Here is an 18,402-nt window from a genome sequence, read left to right as displayed (position 1 = left end):
GATCTCAAAAGCCGCATTAACCAGTGAAGTGGCGCTTGTCACAGTTTTGGGATAGTCCAAATGTAGCATTATCGGGGTTAGGAACTTGCTTTAAGTAGGGCCACCTACCCATTAACCTATATCTACCAATGCAGTCTGGGTTATATCGAAATTGCAAGCTTACACTGTAATAAATAAAAAACGCAACCTGGGCAACATTGGAGGTGATCAGACGTACAAGTGCGACCACCCAAAAAAAAAAAAAAAAAAAAACACACCCACGTTTTCTTGCTAATATTTTTCGTATTTCAATATTCTACGGTGAGTTACCGCCGGCTCCAAGCCGTACCACCAGAGCAGCGCGGCCAGTAGAGTAGCCGATGCACATCGATCATCAGAACATCTTTTTCGGCCAAAGCCATCGGATGACCTATATTCAAGTGTTGTGTGAATTAATCTACCCCCCCCGCAAAAGTTCAGTGAAAAATAAAACCTGTAGTGGAAAAAAAAAAAAGAGAAAAACAAAAATCATTCACATTAAGTAGTTCAATTTTTTTTTGGTTATACCACGAGGTGGCTACAAGGTGACAAAATTATGGGTTTACCGCACACCTCACAAAACATTACTAATACACTAATAAAAAGAAAAAAAAAACTAATCACCAACGATCGCCAAAACAAAAAGAATAAACTCAATTTAAAACGTTACGCAAACTACGAGTTTCTCTATACCCTTGAAAAAAAAATTATATATATAGTTTATATAGAATGAATTAAATTATAAATAAATTAAAACCGAGTGAAAGTAAGTGGTGGAAAGAATTGGCCATGCCATTTAAAAAAAAATAAAAAAAAATTTAAATAACTAGTAATATAAAAATAATCAAAATTAAAACCCTAATGGGTTAATCAAAAGTCAATAATACTCTAGCCATTCATCCAACATAATACCTCAATAATATATACATATATACATACACAAATTTTTCCGCAAACTTTTATCAAGACCAAAACATGCAACGATAAAAAGAAATTCGCCGGAGAAAGTACTTTCGCCGTGGAAGAAAATAACATGTAAGTGATATCTTAAAATTTGTCTCTCTTGCTGGCAACGCAACGATATATTGTATAAACAAGGCATTGCATTTTTTTTGTTTTGGAGGATGGCTCTTTAAGTTTTTAAATTTTGCAGTTATATATATTGAATATATTCTCTCTTTTGATCGTCTAATTCGTTGCGAAATCCAAAACCCAGGCCTGACCTACGACAACATGTTACTTCATGGTACAGTCGAGGATCGAAATATTGTGTACACCGAGCCTCTCTCGTGTATGGGTACAGTCGAGGACCGAAATATTGGGTACACCGAGCTTCTCTCGTGTATAGGTACAGTCGAGGGTAGCATCATAGTGCCAACTTAAAAACAGCATGGTACAGTGAAGCCCCAGAATATAATCATACTATAAAAAGTTAATGAATAATATCAAGAGTACATAATTTGTATAATAACTATGGTAGTAAATTGAAAATAATTTAATTTTTTTCTTCTTATTGAACTATCTTACATTTATATTATATTAGTACCTATGCGAGTGGTATAGGTTATTTTGAAACATATTTTCTTTTCAGTCACTGTATTTTCACTCATACTTACATATATACAACGACTATTACAATGAATAAATAATTTTGGAATAATTTATTTTGCATTAATAAATAAAATAGGATAAAACTATATATATATATATAATAATATATAAAAATAATAATCGCCCATAATAAGAATTAAAAGAACAAAAATAAGGTTAGGTAATTTCTTGGAGTTTAATTTTTTTTTACTTTTTCTTTCTATTATTAATATATTCCTATTTTTCATGTTATCTAATTAGGATTTTAGGTTAAAAATTTAGTTAAGCAGGAACAACAAATGGAAGGTTTTGGCTTAATTAATTTTAATGAATAAATTTATAATGAAGTCCGAATATAAGTTATTTATCTGGGATTATGAACAGCGGATTTGATGCAGTTACCTGAATTCTTAGTGGACCAATGGGATCGCCAATAAACATGACTTTGCTCGTGGCGATCATGGAAGGGTGGGGTATCGACCACTCCAGAACCTGGGGTACGCCTTAAGATCCACTAGAATATTTTGTTTGAGATTTCCTTTCTTTTTAATTCTATTTTTTTTCTTTCCGGTCTATCTTTCTCTTTTCCTTCAAGATTATTTGTTGGCTATTCGCACGCGATTTTAGTTTATTTGTTTTAACTTTTAAGAGCACGTAGTATTGCAGTATTTAAATTCTAACCCAGCCCATTGCCGACAACATAGAGCCGGAACCAGCGCGTGCCCCTGCTACCACTACGACAATTACATCTGCTCGCAGTATAACTAATCTTCGTTATATGCTACACCTGCGCGTAGCCACTGTACGCTCACAAAACGCACCGATCACAAAAATAGCCCCCAAAAACAACCCATTAGTTATACCCGTTACGCGTTGAGTAAAAGGGTATACTAGATTCGTTGAAAAGTATGTAACAGGCAGAAGGAATCGTTTCCGACCATATAAAGTATATATATTCTTGATCAGGATCAATAGCCGAGTCGATCTGGCCATGTCCGTCCGTCTGTCCGTCTGTCCGTCCGTCTGTCCGTCCGTATGAACGCTGAGATCTCAGGAACTACAAAAGCTGAGATTAAGCATACAGACTCCAGAGACATAGAAGCAGCGCAAGTTTGCCGATTCATGTTGCCACGCCCACAAACCGCACAAAACTGCCACGCCCACACTTTTGAAAAATGTTTTGATATTTTTTCATTTTTGTATTATTCTTGTAAATTTTTATCGATTTGCCAAAAAACTTTTTTCCACGCCCACTCTAACGCCCACAAGCCGCCTAAAGCTGCCACACCCACACTTTTGAAAAATGTTTTGATATTTTTTCATTTTTGTATTAGTCTTGCAAATTTCTATCAATTTGCCAAAAAACTTTTTGCCACGCCCACTCTAACGCCCACAAACCGCCAAAAACTGTCAGTGTTGAAGACTCTCCTTTGCACATCCACTAGCTGAGTAACGGGTATCAGATAGTCGGGGAACTCGACTATAGCGTTCTCTCTTGTTTTCTTCTCTACCGCAGCCAGATCCTCACGCGGTCCAGAACGCGTCATATGCAAGCGCCCTAAGATCAGTTCTAGAGCCCCCAGCCTCCAATGCGCCATGTTCACAAGCCAAATATGTGGACTTCAATTCGGTACAAGACAAAAAGCCAATGGAACAACAACAAAACAATTTCGAAGCAATGATGGCTTTTATGTCTTTTATGCGGACAACCATGCAAGATCTAATGCGAAATCAAAACATGTTGATACAACTGCTTGTATCACAACAATCAAAATAATCATCTTCATGGCCTCGCTAAGAATCTCTACGTGGAACGCCAATGGCGTTTCACAGCACAAACCTGAGCTAGCTCAATTCCTACTCGAAAAGCACATCGACGTAATGCTACTTTCGGAAACACACCTCACAAACAAATATAACTTCAACATAAGAGGATATATTTTCTACGGAACCAATCACCCTGATGGTAAGGCCCACGGCGGGACCGGGATTTTGATAAGAAGCAAGCATATCATATTGAGACTGCCAAAAACTATCTACAAGCAACATTATTAAAAATTCATTTGGATAATGGTAACCACCTTACTTTAGCCGCTGTTTACTGAAGACCAATTTATGGAATTCTTCAACTCACTTGCTATAAAATTATAGCAGCTGGGGACTGTAATGCCAAGCACACACACTTGGGGTCTCGACTCGTGAATCCAAAGGGAAAACAGCTCTACAACGCAGTTATAAAAGCAAACAACAAGCTCGACCACGTTTCTCCTGGCACACCTACATACTGGCCTACTGACCCCAAAAAACTACCTGGTCTAATTGATTTCGCAGTCACCAAAAACATTCCCCGTAATTTAATAAGCGCCGAGTGCCTCTCAGACCTATCATCTGACCACTCTCCCCTCTTAATAAATCTGCTCCGACACCCAGAACCAGCAAACCTCTCTTATAAGTTGACTTCAGAAAAAACCAACTGGCTCAAATACAAAAAATACATAAGCTCACACATTGAGCTTAACCCACCTCTTGAAGCTGAAGCTGCGATTGATAGCTTTGTTAACTCACTGGAGTCAATCATCGTTGCTGCAGCTCGCTGCTCAACGCCGCAAACAGTAAGCAAAATTACAAATCACAAAAAGACCAGCCTGCAAATCGAACAACTTGTTCTCGAAAAACGGCGCCTACGGCGAGAATGACAGTCCTCCAGATCACCGTCGGCAAAACAAAAGTTAAAAGACGCCACACGCACTTACAAAAGCTTTAAAGCAAGAAGAAGAGCTTGCCCAATGTACTTATATTGAAAAATTATCAACATCCAGTAAAAAAAACTCACTGTGGAAAGCTCACCCAACTCTTGGCTCATCCACAGTACCAGTGGTCCCTATTAGAAACCACACAGGTGTTTGGGCCCTTAGCGACAAAAAATAGAGCAAGCAAATTTGCCACTCATCTACAAAGTCTTCCAACCGAATTCTGCAACAAACACGTTCGAAATTCCGACCGCAACAGACGACTCCCAGCGTCATCATGCACCAGTTGTGTTTCGCTCAAACGAAATCTCAAAGAACATCTGCACCCAAAAAAATCTGCAGGGTGCGAGCTAATTACCCCTAAGATGATTTTCGAGCTGCCTTACTGTGCCGTATGCAGCATTACCCAGCTCTTCAACGCCATCAACAAACTTGGCTACTTTCCAGGAAGATGGAAAAAGTCAAAAATAATAATGATACCAAAGCCGGGAAAAGATCACACTGTTCCATCGTCGTACAGACCCATAAGCCTTCTATCCTGCTTATCGAAACTTTTCGAAAAATGCCTCCATTCCTGATCACGCACAACACAATACCAGGCAATAACACAATACCAACACAATAACAAGGCTAAGCAGCTTATCACGCCTACTTCGAAACAACTTGCCAACCCAGCAGTTTTTTTTTTTTTTTTTTTAACTTATTGCGTTATTTATTGGATCTTCTCTTATTATGAGACTAACAATAATTATTCAAATCTTATTATATAAATTAGTTTAAGTACAATATTAAATAGTTGTATTAGTTAGAGACGGCCCTAGGATTTCTTAGCTGGGCTGGAGAATCTTTGCGCTTTAGTCTGCTGTGACTACAAACACGCGTGAGCGACTTCGCGAGAGGATTTTCGTGTGCGGCGAGCTTTGCTTGATGTTTACACTTTCTCATCTGGATTTCCTCGAGGTTTATGTTGAGGTCTCTATGGATGCTTTCGCTGCGTAGGTACCATGGTGCCCAAGTGATAGTTCGCAGAATCGCTGACTGAGCTCGCTATATAATTCAATGTTGGTTTCGGACGCGTTTCCCCATAATTCACAGCCGTATTTTGGACGGGTTTCAGCACGGTATTGTAGAGAAGTACTTTGTATTCCAGACTAAGCGGAGAGTTGTAATTAATAAGCCAGTGGAGATTGCCTGCTTTAAGCTTCATATAAGTCCTTTTAGATTCTATATGTCGCCGCCAGGTGAGGCGTCTATCTAGGTGAACCCCGAGATATGTTACTACGTCTGATTGTCTATTCAGTGTGAATGTTACATGTCTGCTTTTGGTCTCGTTTATCTTAATGCGCCAGTCCGCAAACCATCTCTCCACTCTTTTAAGATGACAGTCAAGTTTTTCTGTTGCCTTTGATGGGCATTTGGATCGGCTGAGTATTGCGGTATCGTCAGCAAACGTAGAGGTTGTGAGCTGATAGTTTGTAGGCATGTCTGCTGTATATAAAGTGTAAAGAACGGGGCCCAGCACACTTCCTTGGGGAACTCCAGCATTGATGACGCGGTCGTGTGAAGTCGAACTGTTTCACCTGATTGAGAACACTCTTTTGAAGAGATAAGATTCGAACACTTTGTGGGTATTCTGGGGAAGTAGTTTTGTTATCTTGTACATTAGTCCTTCCAGCCAGACTTGGTCAAATGCTTGGTGCTCAAAAGCAGTACGAATTTCGTTTGTGATGCGATTGACCTGTTCGATCGTTCCATGATTTTTGCGAAAACCAAATTGATGGGATGGTATTGTGTTTCGCATTCTTAAGTAGGGAGCTAGGTGTTTTAAGAATGCCTTTTCAAACAGTTTCGAGAGACACGATAGGAGACTGATTGGTCTGTAGGATGAGGGTTGCGTTTTGTCTTTGCCTGGTTTGGGAATCATCACTATGACCGCCTTTTTCCACCTTTGGGGATAGTATCCAAGTTTCGTAATAGCGTTAAAGAGATTGCATAAGGTCAGAACCGCACACGGTGGGAGTTCTATGATCATTTTTGGTGTCACCAAGTCGTGTCCAGGTGATTTTTTGGGCTCAAGATCTTTTATTATAGATGCTATCTCACGTTGACTAAATGTTATTGGATTTATTGGTGGCTGGATTTTAATTGCTACGGGTAGGACAAATGAGTTGCTAGCAGTATTTGGTTGGAATACGCCTTGAAAGTGATCGGCGAATGCACTTGCTCTATCTTGTTCGCTGCGTATCCAGCTTCCTGAGGGGCCTCGCACGAACGACTGTTTCTGCTGGTGGCTGAATATTTTTGTGTGCTTTCCACAAAGGGTTCTTCTTGCTGGTGGGCGATAGTTGTTCGATATATAGATGCTGGGCGTTTGCTTCCTCAAGCTTAAGTGCCCTGTGCCCTTTGGGGATCTGTGATTCTGCCATTCTCTTCTTAGTCTTCGTTTTTCAAGTACTAGCTGTTCGATTTCGCGAGTTGTCTTGGTATGATTTGTCATTTTGTGTGTGTCTGGAGGGGTAGAGGCCTTGGCTGCAGCAACAAGATTTTCCTCCATCGATTCGGTCAGGCGGTCAATATCCTCATGGGTAGACACTGTTTGAGTTGGTACCATGTGAGTACAAACATATTTCGTGTACCTTGCCCAGTTGGTCCTGTTGCCTGTCAGCCTGTATGTGTGCTCAGTTGTATGTGGTCGATGCCTGAAAGCAAGTAAAACTGGTGAGTGATCTGATGATAGTTCTGCAAGTGACTCAGCCGTAATATTATTTTTAGGGATCTTTCTTGTTTTTGCGAAGTCAATGAGATCCGGGAGCTTATTTGGATCTGCTGGCCAGTATGTAGGCCTACCCGGAGTGACATAATCGAGCTTATTTCGAGGCTTAATGAGCGCGTTGTAAAGTTGTTTACCCTTTGGGTTTAAAAGGCGTGAACCCCAGTGCGTGTGCTTGGCATTGTAGTCACCAGCCGCTATAAATCGCTCACCGAGTGAGTTGAAAAATTCCAAGAATTGGTCCTCAGAAACTGCAAAACGAGGTGGGCAGTAGACTGCGGCCAGAGTGACGGGGCCGATGCTAGATTGCATGCTTATGGAAGTGGATTGCAGCTAGTCCGTCTCAGTTCTATTATGAAGGTGGTGTTTGATGCGACCTCTGATAAGTATGTCAGTGCCGTCATGGGCTTTTCCGTCCGGATGGTTAGTGGCGTAGAATAGGTATCCTGGAACATGGAAGTTGTGCTTGTCTGTTAGATGTGTCTCGGAGAGGAGCATGACGTCAATATTTTTTTCGGATAGGAACTGGGCAAGTTCGAGTTTATGCCGTGAAACGCCATTCGCGTTCCACATAGATATTTGAAGTGTTGATTTTGATGACACGAGAAGCTGTATCAGCATATTTTGGTTTCGCATAAGCTCTTGCATTGTGGTTTGCATGAATGTCATAAATTCTTTTAGGGTTTGCTGGAGTGAGATCATCATCGTTTCAATGCCAGTTGATATATGCTGCGTTTGATCGTTCGAAGTAGTTATTTGCTGTTCTTCCCGCGTAGTAGTTGACTTTTGTGTTATTGGATTCACGCTTTTAATTCCCGATCTTAAGGCAGTAGCGAAGGAAACGCTAGGATTGGTACGATGTGTAGGAAGGGGTGCCGTGTAAGAGGGGCCGTTTGTGGCGGAGTGTGACTGATGTGTGTGGCCTGAGCTCGTGTTGATTCTCCGTGTTTGTTAAGACGGTTCTTTAGTTCCTTGTATACTGCACAGCCACGCCAATTCGCTGTGTGACTTCCACCGCAGTTGCTGCACATTTTAACAGAGCTGTCTTCCTTGTTCTTATGACAGTTCGCTGTGCTGTGGGCTTCACTACAGACTACGCAGATAGAGTTCAGTGTACAGTAAGCCTTAGTGTGGCCATATTCTTGGCAGTTAGTGCACTGCACTGGGCGGTTGCGCTTGTGTGGCTCTTCTACTGTGATACGCCGATGCAATAGGAGCTGTAACTTGTAGATTGGGTGAACTTCATTTTTTTAGTACCTGACTCTCTGGCTCCAACTCGATTTTGAACATTGGTTGTGGTTCCTTATTTTTGTTAAGTATGTTCATGACCATTTTTGCATTAAAGTTCTTTTCCTTGAGCGCTTCTATGATTTCAGTGGTCGAAACAGTTGCCTCAATCCCTTTGAGAACAACCTGTAGGCCCCTTGCGCTTTTTAGTTGGTATGTATAAAAGTTTTTTCCTGTATCGTCCAGGAATTTGGTTAGGATACGATGGCTAGCCTCGGCGTGAGTTTGAACTTTTGTTTCATTAATGTTCCCTTTTCTTAGGGGGATTAACCCAGCAGTATTTTTTTTTTTTTTTAGGTCCGCTTTTATAATACAGTTCAAGAAATGTACTGGTAATTAGTATTTACACTTAAGATTTGTTAACTTGTTGTTAGTATTCGGTACAGAAAAGATACAACAAATAAAAGCTCCAAACTGGAAAAAAAAAGTTGAAGTGAGGAGAAATAATCAAGAACTGTAATTAGAATTTATACTATTAAAACTAGCACCATCCTACTCAAGAAAAAAGCTCTTGTTTTTACTTGTGCAAGTTTTTTAGTTAATTTTGGTGATAGTTGTGGTTATGCTCGCCCCCATTTTTACTTTGCTCCAAGTCTCGCACTCGCATTTACGACCTTTGCCCTGCCAAACTATCGTACATTCTCGCATCGCGTTCGCTACCGGTCTACCCAGCGTGCGCATAGAATTGTCGCTCGTGCATTTGAGCACAACTCATAGCAGCGCAGCTACCGGCTATATTCAAGGGTCTCCCGCTGCATCCCTGGACGTCGTCGGAGTGGACATACCATCCTCCAAATGTCATCGCCATAGTTGGAGTCGACATCTCGGTCCCACATCTATACATCTATAGCCCCCAGGTGCACCCACATACATAACCTGCCACAACACATCGGTTGCGCACTAGGCTTGGCGAATGTAAATTTTCCAATACATCTCGTCGTCTCTCTCGCTCGCAGCAAGGCACTGCCAGATCGAAATAAATAAATACTCGCTTCGAAATAGAAAAACTATTTATCCACGTCTAGGTTTGCGTTCAGGAACAACTTGGACCAGACGCAAACAGCACCGGCATTCATGAATCCAAGCTCCCGCTCTTATCATTGCCGGCACTTGACGGCAAATACTGTCTGTCCTTCAATTGCACAACACAAACCTGTAACGTCTGTTCACAGACAGACCACAAGACCTTTAGATGCCCAGAACTAATCAATATCGATAATCGACTCAATGCAGTAAAGCGCCACAAGCTATACATTAATGTCGTTCGCAAGGATCATCTTGTAGCCAACTGCCCGTCGACGCGAAGTGGCATGAGTGGCATCATGTGCATTACCGCATCACTCGCTGCTTAATCGGCCGTTACCAGGATCGGCCTCAGCTACCTTGTCACTCAAGCGGAGTCTATACAAGTTTCGGATGCAGTCGCACATACTCACACGGAATCTCGTTCCGATTGTGTCATCCTGGCCACGGCACTGATTCTGGTCAAGGATGTATATGGAAGCTACAAAATAGGAAGAGCGTTTCTGGATTCATGTTCTCAGGTGAATTTCATATCCGAGAAGTTTGCCGAAAGGCTTCGCAAGTAAAAGCAACTTCGAGACTCGGAGCATTGGTGAGACACAAACGCGAATCAAACAACATGCAACCACCAATATCAAGTCGAGGCACAATGAATTCGAGTTTCTCCTTGATTTTTGTGTGGCATCGCACATCAGCTATTTTTTTTTTTTGCCACGCCCAATCCAACTCTTAACTCCCACGCCCACACTTTACAAACGTTTAATTTTTTTTTTATTTCATTCTTGTTTTTCCCTATTTCTTTCAATATGCCAGAAAATTTCTCGTTATCACTCCACTAGCTGAGTAACGGGTATCCGATAGTAGGAAAACTCGACTAAATCATTCTCTGTTATTTTTAATTAATTTGTTTGATGTCAATATTAAATCATTAAAAATCAATACAATAAAATATTTGTGATATTTTATTTCAATAACAGCGAACATATAACAGTATATCAAATCTTGTATAAACAGTTTATTATTCTAAGTGCGATATTTTTAAATTGGTCCAACGGTATTATCGAAATTATCCTTTACTGTCGATAAAACCTTTCCTTCATCTGAATCATCATCATCTACTGGTATCCCTTTATTCCACGTCTGTATTTCTGCAGTCCCGAAACATTGATAGATTAGATACGTCAGTATTGAAATAATTGCGGACACCTCAAACACTCTTCGCCATTGATCAATAGAGTCCTAAAATACAGAAAAATAATAAATTAATTTAAATAAGAAATCAGAAAGGAAGCACACGGATTTTAAGACGCTGACAATAAGTACATTGCAAGGATATGTTAAAAAAATACCACGGTCCCTTTAACTATTTTTATTTAATCATGGCCAGATCAACAAGATTTGTTAGTAGGGTAATTCTATTCAACATATACTTCCCAGAACGCTTTCGTCTTTTTAAAGCCTACTACAAACAAGTATACATAGGAGAATAAATTAATGTTAATGGACACAAAATGAAAATAAAAAAGGCTATTTCAACCATTTTCTTTCCATTTTTTAGACTCGATATGACTAAAAAAACAACCAGTCCAAATTCACGATGGTATATTTTGTTTATTCTTTTTTTTTTTATTATTCCACAAGGGTTTCGACCTACATATGGACTATACATATATATAGAAAGAATATTTTAGCAAATAAGACTACTCGGAGCTTTAAGTAGAAACTGACAAACGATCATTGCTGTTGATACTGAACAAAAATATATGTGTACTTTATATGCTCCAAAATGTCTTTCTTACCTCTTTGTTAATTGACTGAAATCAATATATCCTCCACAAGGGAAGGTAAAGCATACATTTTTTGTTGTTTCTTTTAATCGAAACACTGTCAGCGTCCGACTATTGAAATATAATGCACTCCAGTGAGTTTTAGGCTAATCTAGTATTGCTGTTCACAAAAAATTATATTCAAAAGTGGTTTTTGAAAGCTGGTACGAAAGAAAAAGTCTATAACAATTGCATGCGTTTTTGAATTATTTTTGAAATTCATTTAAATTTTATTTGTTATAAAAAGGGTACAAATGTTTCTGTACTTATTAGAACCGTATTATGTTCGTACTCTTTGCGACTTAGTGGAGTTACTAATTTTTCCCATAAAAAAATGTCGGTAATATTTAATTTTATTGATCATTATGAACAGTGAAAACTCGCAGTTACTCGCAAGATTCGTTGACGTGTAGGAAACAAGTAGAGGAAGACGCTTCCGACCGTATAAAGTATAAATCAATTTAGGAATAACGACTACGAAACGCCCAAAACTGTGAGGCCCACACTTTTATTTTATTTTATAATTTGTCTTGCTAGTTTCATTTCAAACCAATTTGTTCATGCAAAATCGTAAACCCACATACCACAAAAAGTGCTAGCTTCTTCCCATTTTTATTGGTTTTATTTCCTCGCTAGCGCCAACTGTTCCTGATATTTCCGCAGCCACTCGACAAACGAGACCCGTGGCCTCCTGTTATTTGCTTCCTAATGTCAGGAAAACGGTCGGACGGGCATACCTCAAGAAACCTTCATCTCTCCGATCTTGTGGAGTCGTCCTAAATGACCTCCTAATCAAGCTCATACACATGACATGCAGATGTACGGCCTACGCAGATGACTCAGTTTTCCTGATTATAAGTTTCTACAGTCCGGGTCTTGATGCAAATCTACCTGGCTTATATAGTGTTCAACTAGACTGGTAGCAAAATATCTTGGCGTTATCCAGGGATAAGGAACTCCGAGAGAAGCATGAAAAAAGCGTGTGCGGCCTTCTACATCTGCAAAGAAAATTCGAATGAAGAGCAAGAGTGCAACCTTACATCTTTTACTGGTTGTACACAGCTGTCGTCCGCCCGATTCTTACCTATGCTTTGCTTGTTTGGTAGGATGCAAGCAATAACAAAATAACGCAATTAAAATCTTTACGGGTGTCTTTATAAACTAACACACCGAGCTGGTGGATATCAAGGCAATCTGTCTGGACCTATGCTCATTTTTGGGGTCAACTTAAACTCTGCAAAAACATCATTTAACTGGTACGTCTAGCTACTTGTTCCGCAGACAAAACCTTCCCACAAGCTACCTATTAAAAAATTGTAGAACTTATATATTAATTACTAAAAGCCTACCATTGATTCTTTAAAGTTTTTTTTTTAATTTAAACCTAATTAATGTTAATCTCTCCAAAAACTGTTTGTCCTATCTAACAAATATCTCATTACTTTTGGGATAGGGTTCCAAAGAAACTTGTATCGCTTTTATTCTTATTTTCTGCATTGTTATACTCTCAGTTTATAAAAACAAGTATAATTATTGATAGGAGTAATCCGTTTTTATTTATATATTGATTTAACTAAAACATAAATTTCGTCGCTTATTTTTCTGTTCACAATTACTTTGTTGACCCCTACAGAATCATGAAAAATCTACGAGTATTGCATATGTTGTTTTCAATTCTATTGGTCACCTGAGAAACTAACTGGCCTAACGGTGTTGTGAGGAGAGGTACTTTATATTAACAAATCATGGAAAAATCAATTCTTTAAAAAGCCTTTGGAAAATCTTTTTTGTTATAATTTAACAGTCAAATAACATGGGTAATCGTTAAGAGAAATGTAATTCTTGGTACATGGAATTTCATTATTCTTTTATGTATGTAACACGTTAATGCCAGTTGGCTTTTAATTAACAAAAACATTCGAAAACTAATTATAAGGATGCTAATTACGGGCAGGAATAGAGCTCATTCAGGATAGGGTCCTCTACAGAATCCTTTATAAATGTGGCCCGATAATTTTGCGTACCTGCGGTCATCATTTGTCTAGCCGAACCACTGGAGAACAGAACCACAGTGATACGGTGTCCCTCATTCGTGATCGTTATTGTTTTTTACGCTGCTTGCCATTCTCTTTCCAATCGGCTGCTTCTGTCCTTCTGCCTTTTTTCGGTCAGCGGTTTCTTCAATTCGGCTCTCGTTATTGTTTTTGTATGCTTATTTGGTTTCCTTCGGTGCTTAAAAATAGTCTTAAAACTGGTGTCGCTTACGTACTACATAATCCATTATATACTACTGCCACGTCTCGCATCCGCCAGCAGTTCCTAAATTTTTTACTGTAGATATGCCAACTTTGTTCACACAAAAAAGCGTCATACATATTAACGGAAAAGCTGCCGGAGCATCTAAACTCGCCTTCGGTAACCTATGCATATGCACATCGATGCCAATTATCACCCTAACAAACTAAAATAAATTACATTGTTTCGAAAATTTAGTCTTATTATTAAAAATACCTAATATAAAAGTCTATTATCTCAGCATTAGAAAATCGCTTGGATATTACCAAATCGGAGAAATTGTTCAGTGGTTATGAAGCATGCTGATAACCGTAATTAAGGGTTTCAGAAGTGCATTAAATTAATATTCTATAACAATTAGCTAAATTATTTTGATTTGTTTTGTATTTTACTATTCAGGTGTACAGATATCCCACATGCATATTATTGTGCGCTTCTCTTTGATGTAGGCTTCTCCTTGGTGAAGTGTTTCTTGGATTAGCGATTTACGCATCACACATTATTTTTGCATTTGACTGATGGTCTGTTCTGCTATCGCAAATTCAGTGTTGAAATTCCGCTGATAATCTATTAGAGGATCTCATTAAATACATTGTAATGCGATTTACAGCTTTTCTTTTAACATGATTAGCTGCTAAAGACGGCAATCTGCTTGTTTCCATATAGATTTACATTTTTTGACAGCCAGTGTTATTCACTCATTGCGCATAAATTATAAACCTTTTTATTGGCTTACATGTGTGTAACTCACAAAGCGATGCTCACAAGGATATATGCCCCACCAACTTTGTTGACACTTGGGGTCGTCTTTAGGACATAGACACAAGGTTTTCCGTAAAAAGATATCATTGTTCTATTTTATAGCGGGTAACATCGAGTTTACCACGCGAAACATGGATCATTTCAACAAAAAGGTTGACTATTCACAACTAAAAACGGGGAATTTTTGCGTGTGTTTTTACATAAAACAAAAAAACTTAATCAAAACTAAAAGTTTTAATTAATTACTTATATTTGTACCCGCCATATACCTTTTTGTACCATAGTAGTTAAACGCAGAGTAAGTTTGTTGCCACGCCCACTCTAACACCCACAAACCACCTGTAACTGACACGACCACACTTTTGAAAAATGTTATAATTATACCCGTTACTCGTAGATTCGTTGAAAAGTATGTAACAGGCAGAAGGAAGCGTTTCCGACCATATAAAGTATATATATTCTTGATCAGGATCAATAGCCGAGTCGATCTGGCCATGTCCGTCCGTCTGTCCGTCTGTCCGTCCGTCTGTCCGTCCGTATGAACGCTGAGATCTCAGGAACTACAAAAGCTGAGATTAAGCATACAGACTCCAGAGACATAGAAGCAGCGCAAGTTTGCCGATTCATGTTGCAACGCCCACAAACCGCCCAAAGCTGCCACGCCCACACTTTTGAAAAATGTTTTGATATTTTTTCATTTTTGTATCAGTTTTGTAAATTTCTATCGACTTGCCAAAAAACTTTTTGACACGCCCACTCTAACGCCCACAAACCGCCAAAAAATGTCAGTGTTGAAGACTCTCCTTCGCACTTTCACTAGCTGAGTAACGGGTATCAGATAGTCGAAGAACTCGACTATAGCGTTCTCTCTTGTTTTAATTTCTATTGGTATGACACAAATTCTTTCGGGATCGGGATATATTAGAAGAGGCGTGGAAAAATGTTTTGGTTTACCGATGGAAAATGGGTAAATAAATAATAAAACGAAAAACACTAACACATTTTTCCATTCAGTTTGGGCGGTACATAAACCAGTACATTGGCATAACAATTTATGCCCTCCTTGTTGTTAAGCTGCGAATAAATATTTTTTTAGTTTAAGGCAGTTGGTTCAATGCAGCGCCAGCTTTGAAGAAGAGTTATTAGCACTGGTACGTCCGATAGCGTTTTTGTTTTTATTAAATCGCGAAGGATATTTTTTGTAGAGCATAGTCCAGATTTGCATGATTTTTAGAAGTACATAAATTGGTGTTTGTAGATTGTAAACCCTGCCTTACATTAGACATTTTCTTTGCATTACCTCCACTTTCACGATGTCCATATACAAAGGCCCCAAACTCTATAAATACTTAAATTAAACTTAAAATAAATTAAAAGGTTATGGGATTCTAATATAATCCATAGGTCCACCCTGTACGCAATTTAAAAAGCAGATGCGTTCTAATTTAACTGTGAACTGAAATATTGGGATTTTTCGAAAGTGTGGGCGTGATAGTTTTTTATACGGTATGTTTTGTCTTCTGAAACACGATTACGATGCATCGTTGTCAACTATCGAGTTTTTTGGTTCCCGAGCTTTCGGTAATCATACAGGCAGAAGGACATTGATTTTGATCACTATAGGGTCAGCCAATCTCATTGTTAAATTGAAGCGAATATAGTATACGTTTTTACTCTAGGAGTATAAAGTGAAATAAATAGCATTACCCTTTGACTGCGTTGTCTTACATCGTTAGAATACTTATTGTGTTTTGTGATTACAATTTTAAATAATATTCTATACTTTACCTCTTGTGTGACGATAAATCCAGCCGTCAGTGGAGATATAAAGGACGCAGACATATGAATTGTTTGGCAAAATGCTAAAACAGCGGCGGAATGACCATGATTTGGCGCTAAGTCAATTATATTGGCCATAGCTCCAGCATAAGATGCAGTAATAAATATCACCGCTATAAACCATACCGTTAACAAAATGTACACATTGTCTATATAACCGATACAGTATATTAACACCCCTGGAATAATTTGTGATAGAGCAGTAAATACTTTTCTTACATTAGAAAGACTTAAAACCTTATACAATACTATTTTGTCGGCAATATAACAAAAAAAAACTGATGATATATATGAGCAAATAAATGGAACTCCAGAAAGAAAACCATTTGTTTCAAAATTAAATTTTAAAACACTTCCCATAAATGTCGGACCATTAACAATAAAAATGTAATGAAGAAATATTCGACCAAAAGTTGTTACAGCAATTGCCCAAGCAGGTATGGATTTGAATATTTGCAGCCAAGGGACTTTAATTTTGACATTGCTGTTTACCTCGTTTCTTACGTTAAGTTCTATATAATTTAATTCATCTTCAGCAATACGAGGGTGCTCGCGTGGTGTATTAAAAGCAAGTAAATACCATAGTATACACCATCCAAGCCCTAAAGTACCAGTAGTATAAAAAATATAAGGCCAACCCCATTCTGATAAAATAAATCCGCACAACGGATACGTTAAACCAATACCAATGCTAAAACCTTGAAAGCTTGACATAAAACGTGAACGTTCCGTAAGGGGTATCCAATATCCAACTATTGCATACATGGCAGGCCACGTCAAACCGGAGGCAAATCCCTGAATAGACCGTAACACAATAACAGCTATGTAATGTAATTGTCCGGCTGACGGCATCATAAAACTACATAAAGCTGTTGCTAACTGTGACCATCCAAATACGCACTTGGTTCCAAACAATTCTGTGGCAACCCCTCCAACCACCTGGGATAACACATAGCACCAATAGAAAGAACTTATAATAACAGATTTCACTATTGTTCTTTGGTCATCAGTGCCACTACCCTAAAAATGTTAATTATTATATTTTGCTGTATGTACAAATATAATATTTTTTTTATATTACCAGAATTTGCTGCGATTCGTTAACAGATTGCTTTTTTGTTGAATTGTCGTTCGACATCATTGCTACCAATGCAAAATTCATATCATTGCGCATCATAAAAGAGACCAGAAAGCCAGACCACGACAGGAAATAAAGCACCAAACGCGCTGGAATTTTGTCTGAAATTAAATAAATTAAGTATACACATATTTATACCAGTTACTCGTAAAGTAAGGTGTATACTAGATTCGTTAAAACGTATGTAACAGGCAGAAGGAAGCAATTCCGATTAAATAAAGTATGTACCCTCTATATAAATCAGAATCAATAGCCGAGTCGATCTGGTCTATCCGTATGAGCGTCGAGGAACTAAAGCTAGAAGGTTGAGATTAAGCATACAGATTCTAGAGACATAGATGCAGCGCAAGTTTGTTCACCCATGTTGCCACACCCACAAACCGTCTAAAACTGCCACGCTCACACTTTTAAAAAAAGTTTTGATATTTTTTAATTTCTTTGGTAGTCTTGTAAATTTCTATCGATTTGCTGAAAAACTTTTTGCCGCTCCCAAAACTTTCACGCCCACACTTTTGAAAAATGCTTTGATATTTCTTTATATTTCTATTAGTTTTGTAAATTTGAATCGATTTGCAGTGAAAATACTTGCACCGCCCACCCCAACGCCCACATACCGCCCAAAACAGCTACGCCCACACTTTTAAAAATGTTTTTATATTTTTCACTTTTTCTCTGTATAGCAAAACATGACGTTATTGACGAGTGGCTCGACATATCGTTGTCGCTAATAAATCATACTCGAAATTCTCTTGGTCGTTTTACCATGTGGTTGCTTTTTGGACAGAATACCATTGGCTTGATGTTCTTCTGAACCCTAAAACTAAATTTTCAGATCATATTTCGTCTACTAGGTCAAAGGAATTTTATGATCCCTTTATAACTTGTCCGTCCGGTTCTTGAGTATGGATAACCTATTTGGAGTCCACAATACGGAGTTCACTCGGACTGCATTTCATCGTTTCAAAAAAACTTCTTACTGTTTGACTTACGACGCCTAAATTGGGATGCAATTTTTTATTACCTTCTTATTCCAGTAGACTAATGCTAATAAATTTATCTTCCCTAGCTGACCGTAGAAAGACGCTTGGAACAGTGTTTATCTGC

The 18,402-nt window shown here is 38.6% G+C and overlaps 1 protein-coding gene across 12 annotated transcripts in view; it reads right to left on the bottom strand.

Moving 5' to 3' along the window:
- Positions 1 to 10,377: 10,377 nt before the first annotated feature.
- Positions 10,378 to 18,402, bottom strand: part of LOC120457837 (sialin) — a 91,227-nt gene continuing 83,202 nt past the window's right edge. For 9 of the 12 annotated variants that reach the window (XM_039645339.1, XM_039645341.1, XM_039645343.1 and 6 more), the window contains 3 exons: positions 17,242 to 17,399; positions 16,110 to 17,180; positions 10,378 to 10,677 (listed from right to left, as the gene is read on the bottom strand). In XM_039645339.1, coding sequence (XP_039501273.1) covers positions 10,477 to 10,677; positions 16,110 to 17,180; positions 17,242 to 17,399 — 1,430 coding nt within the window. In that variant the 3' untranslated portion in view covers positions 10,378 to 10,476. The remainder of the gene's footprint in view (positions 10,678 to 16,109; positions 17,181 to 17,241; positions 17,400 to 18,402) is intronic. The other 3 variants (XM_039645350.1, XM_039645349.1, XR_005617098.1) reach the window with 3 other exon arrangements.

The sequence above is a fragment of the Drosophila santomea genome, unplaced genomic scaffold, assembly GCF_016746245.2.
Source record: "Drosophila santomea strain STO CAGO 1482 unplaced genomic scaffold, Prin_Dsan_1.1 Segkk83_quiver_pilon_scaf, whole genome shotgun sequence".
Classification (NCBI taxonomy): Eukaryota; Metazoa; Arthropoda; class Insecta; order Diptera; family Drosophilidae; genus Drosophila; species Drosophila santomea.
This window is presented reverse-complemented; position numbering and strand designations above follow the sequence as displayed.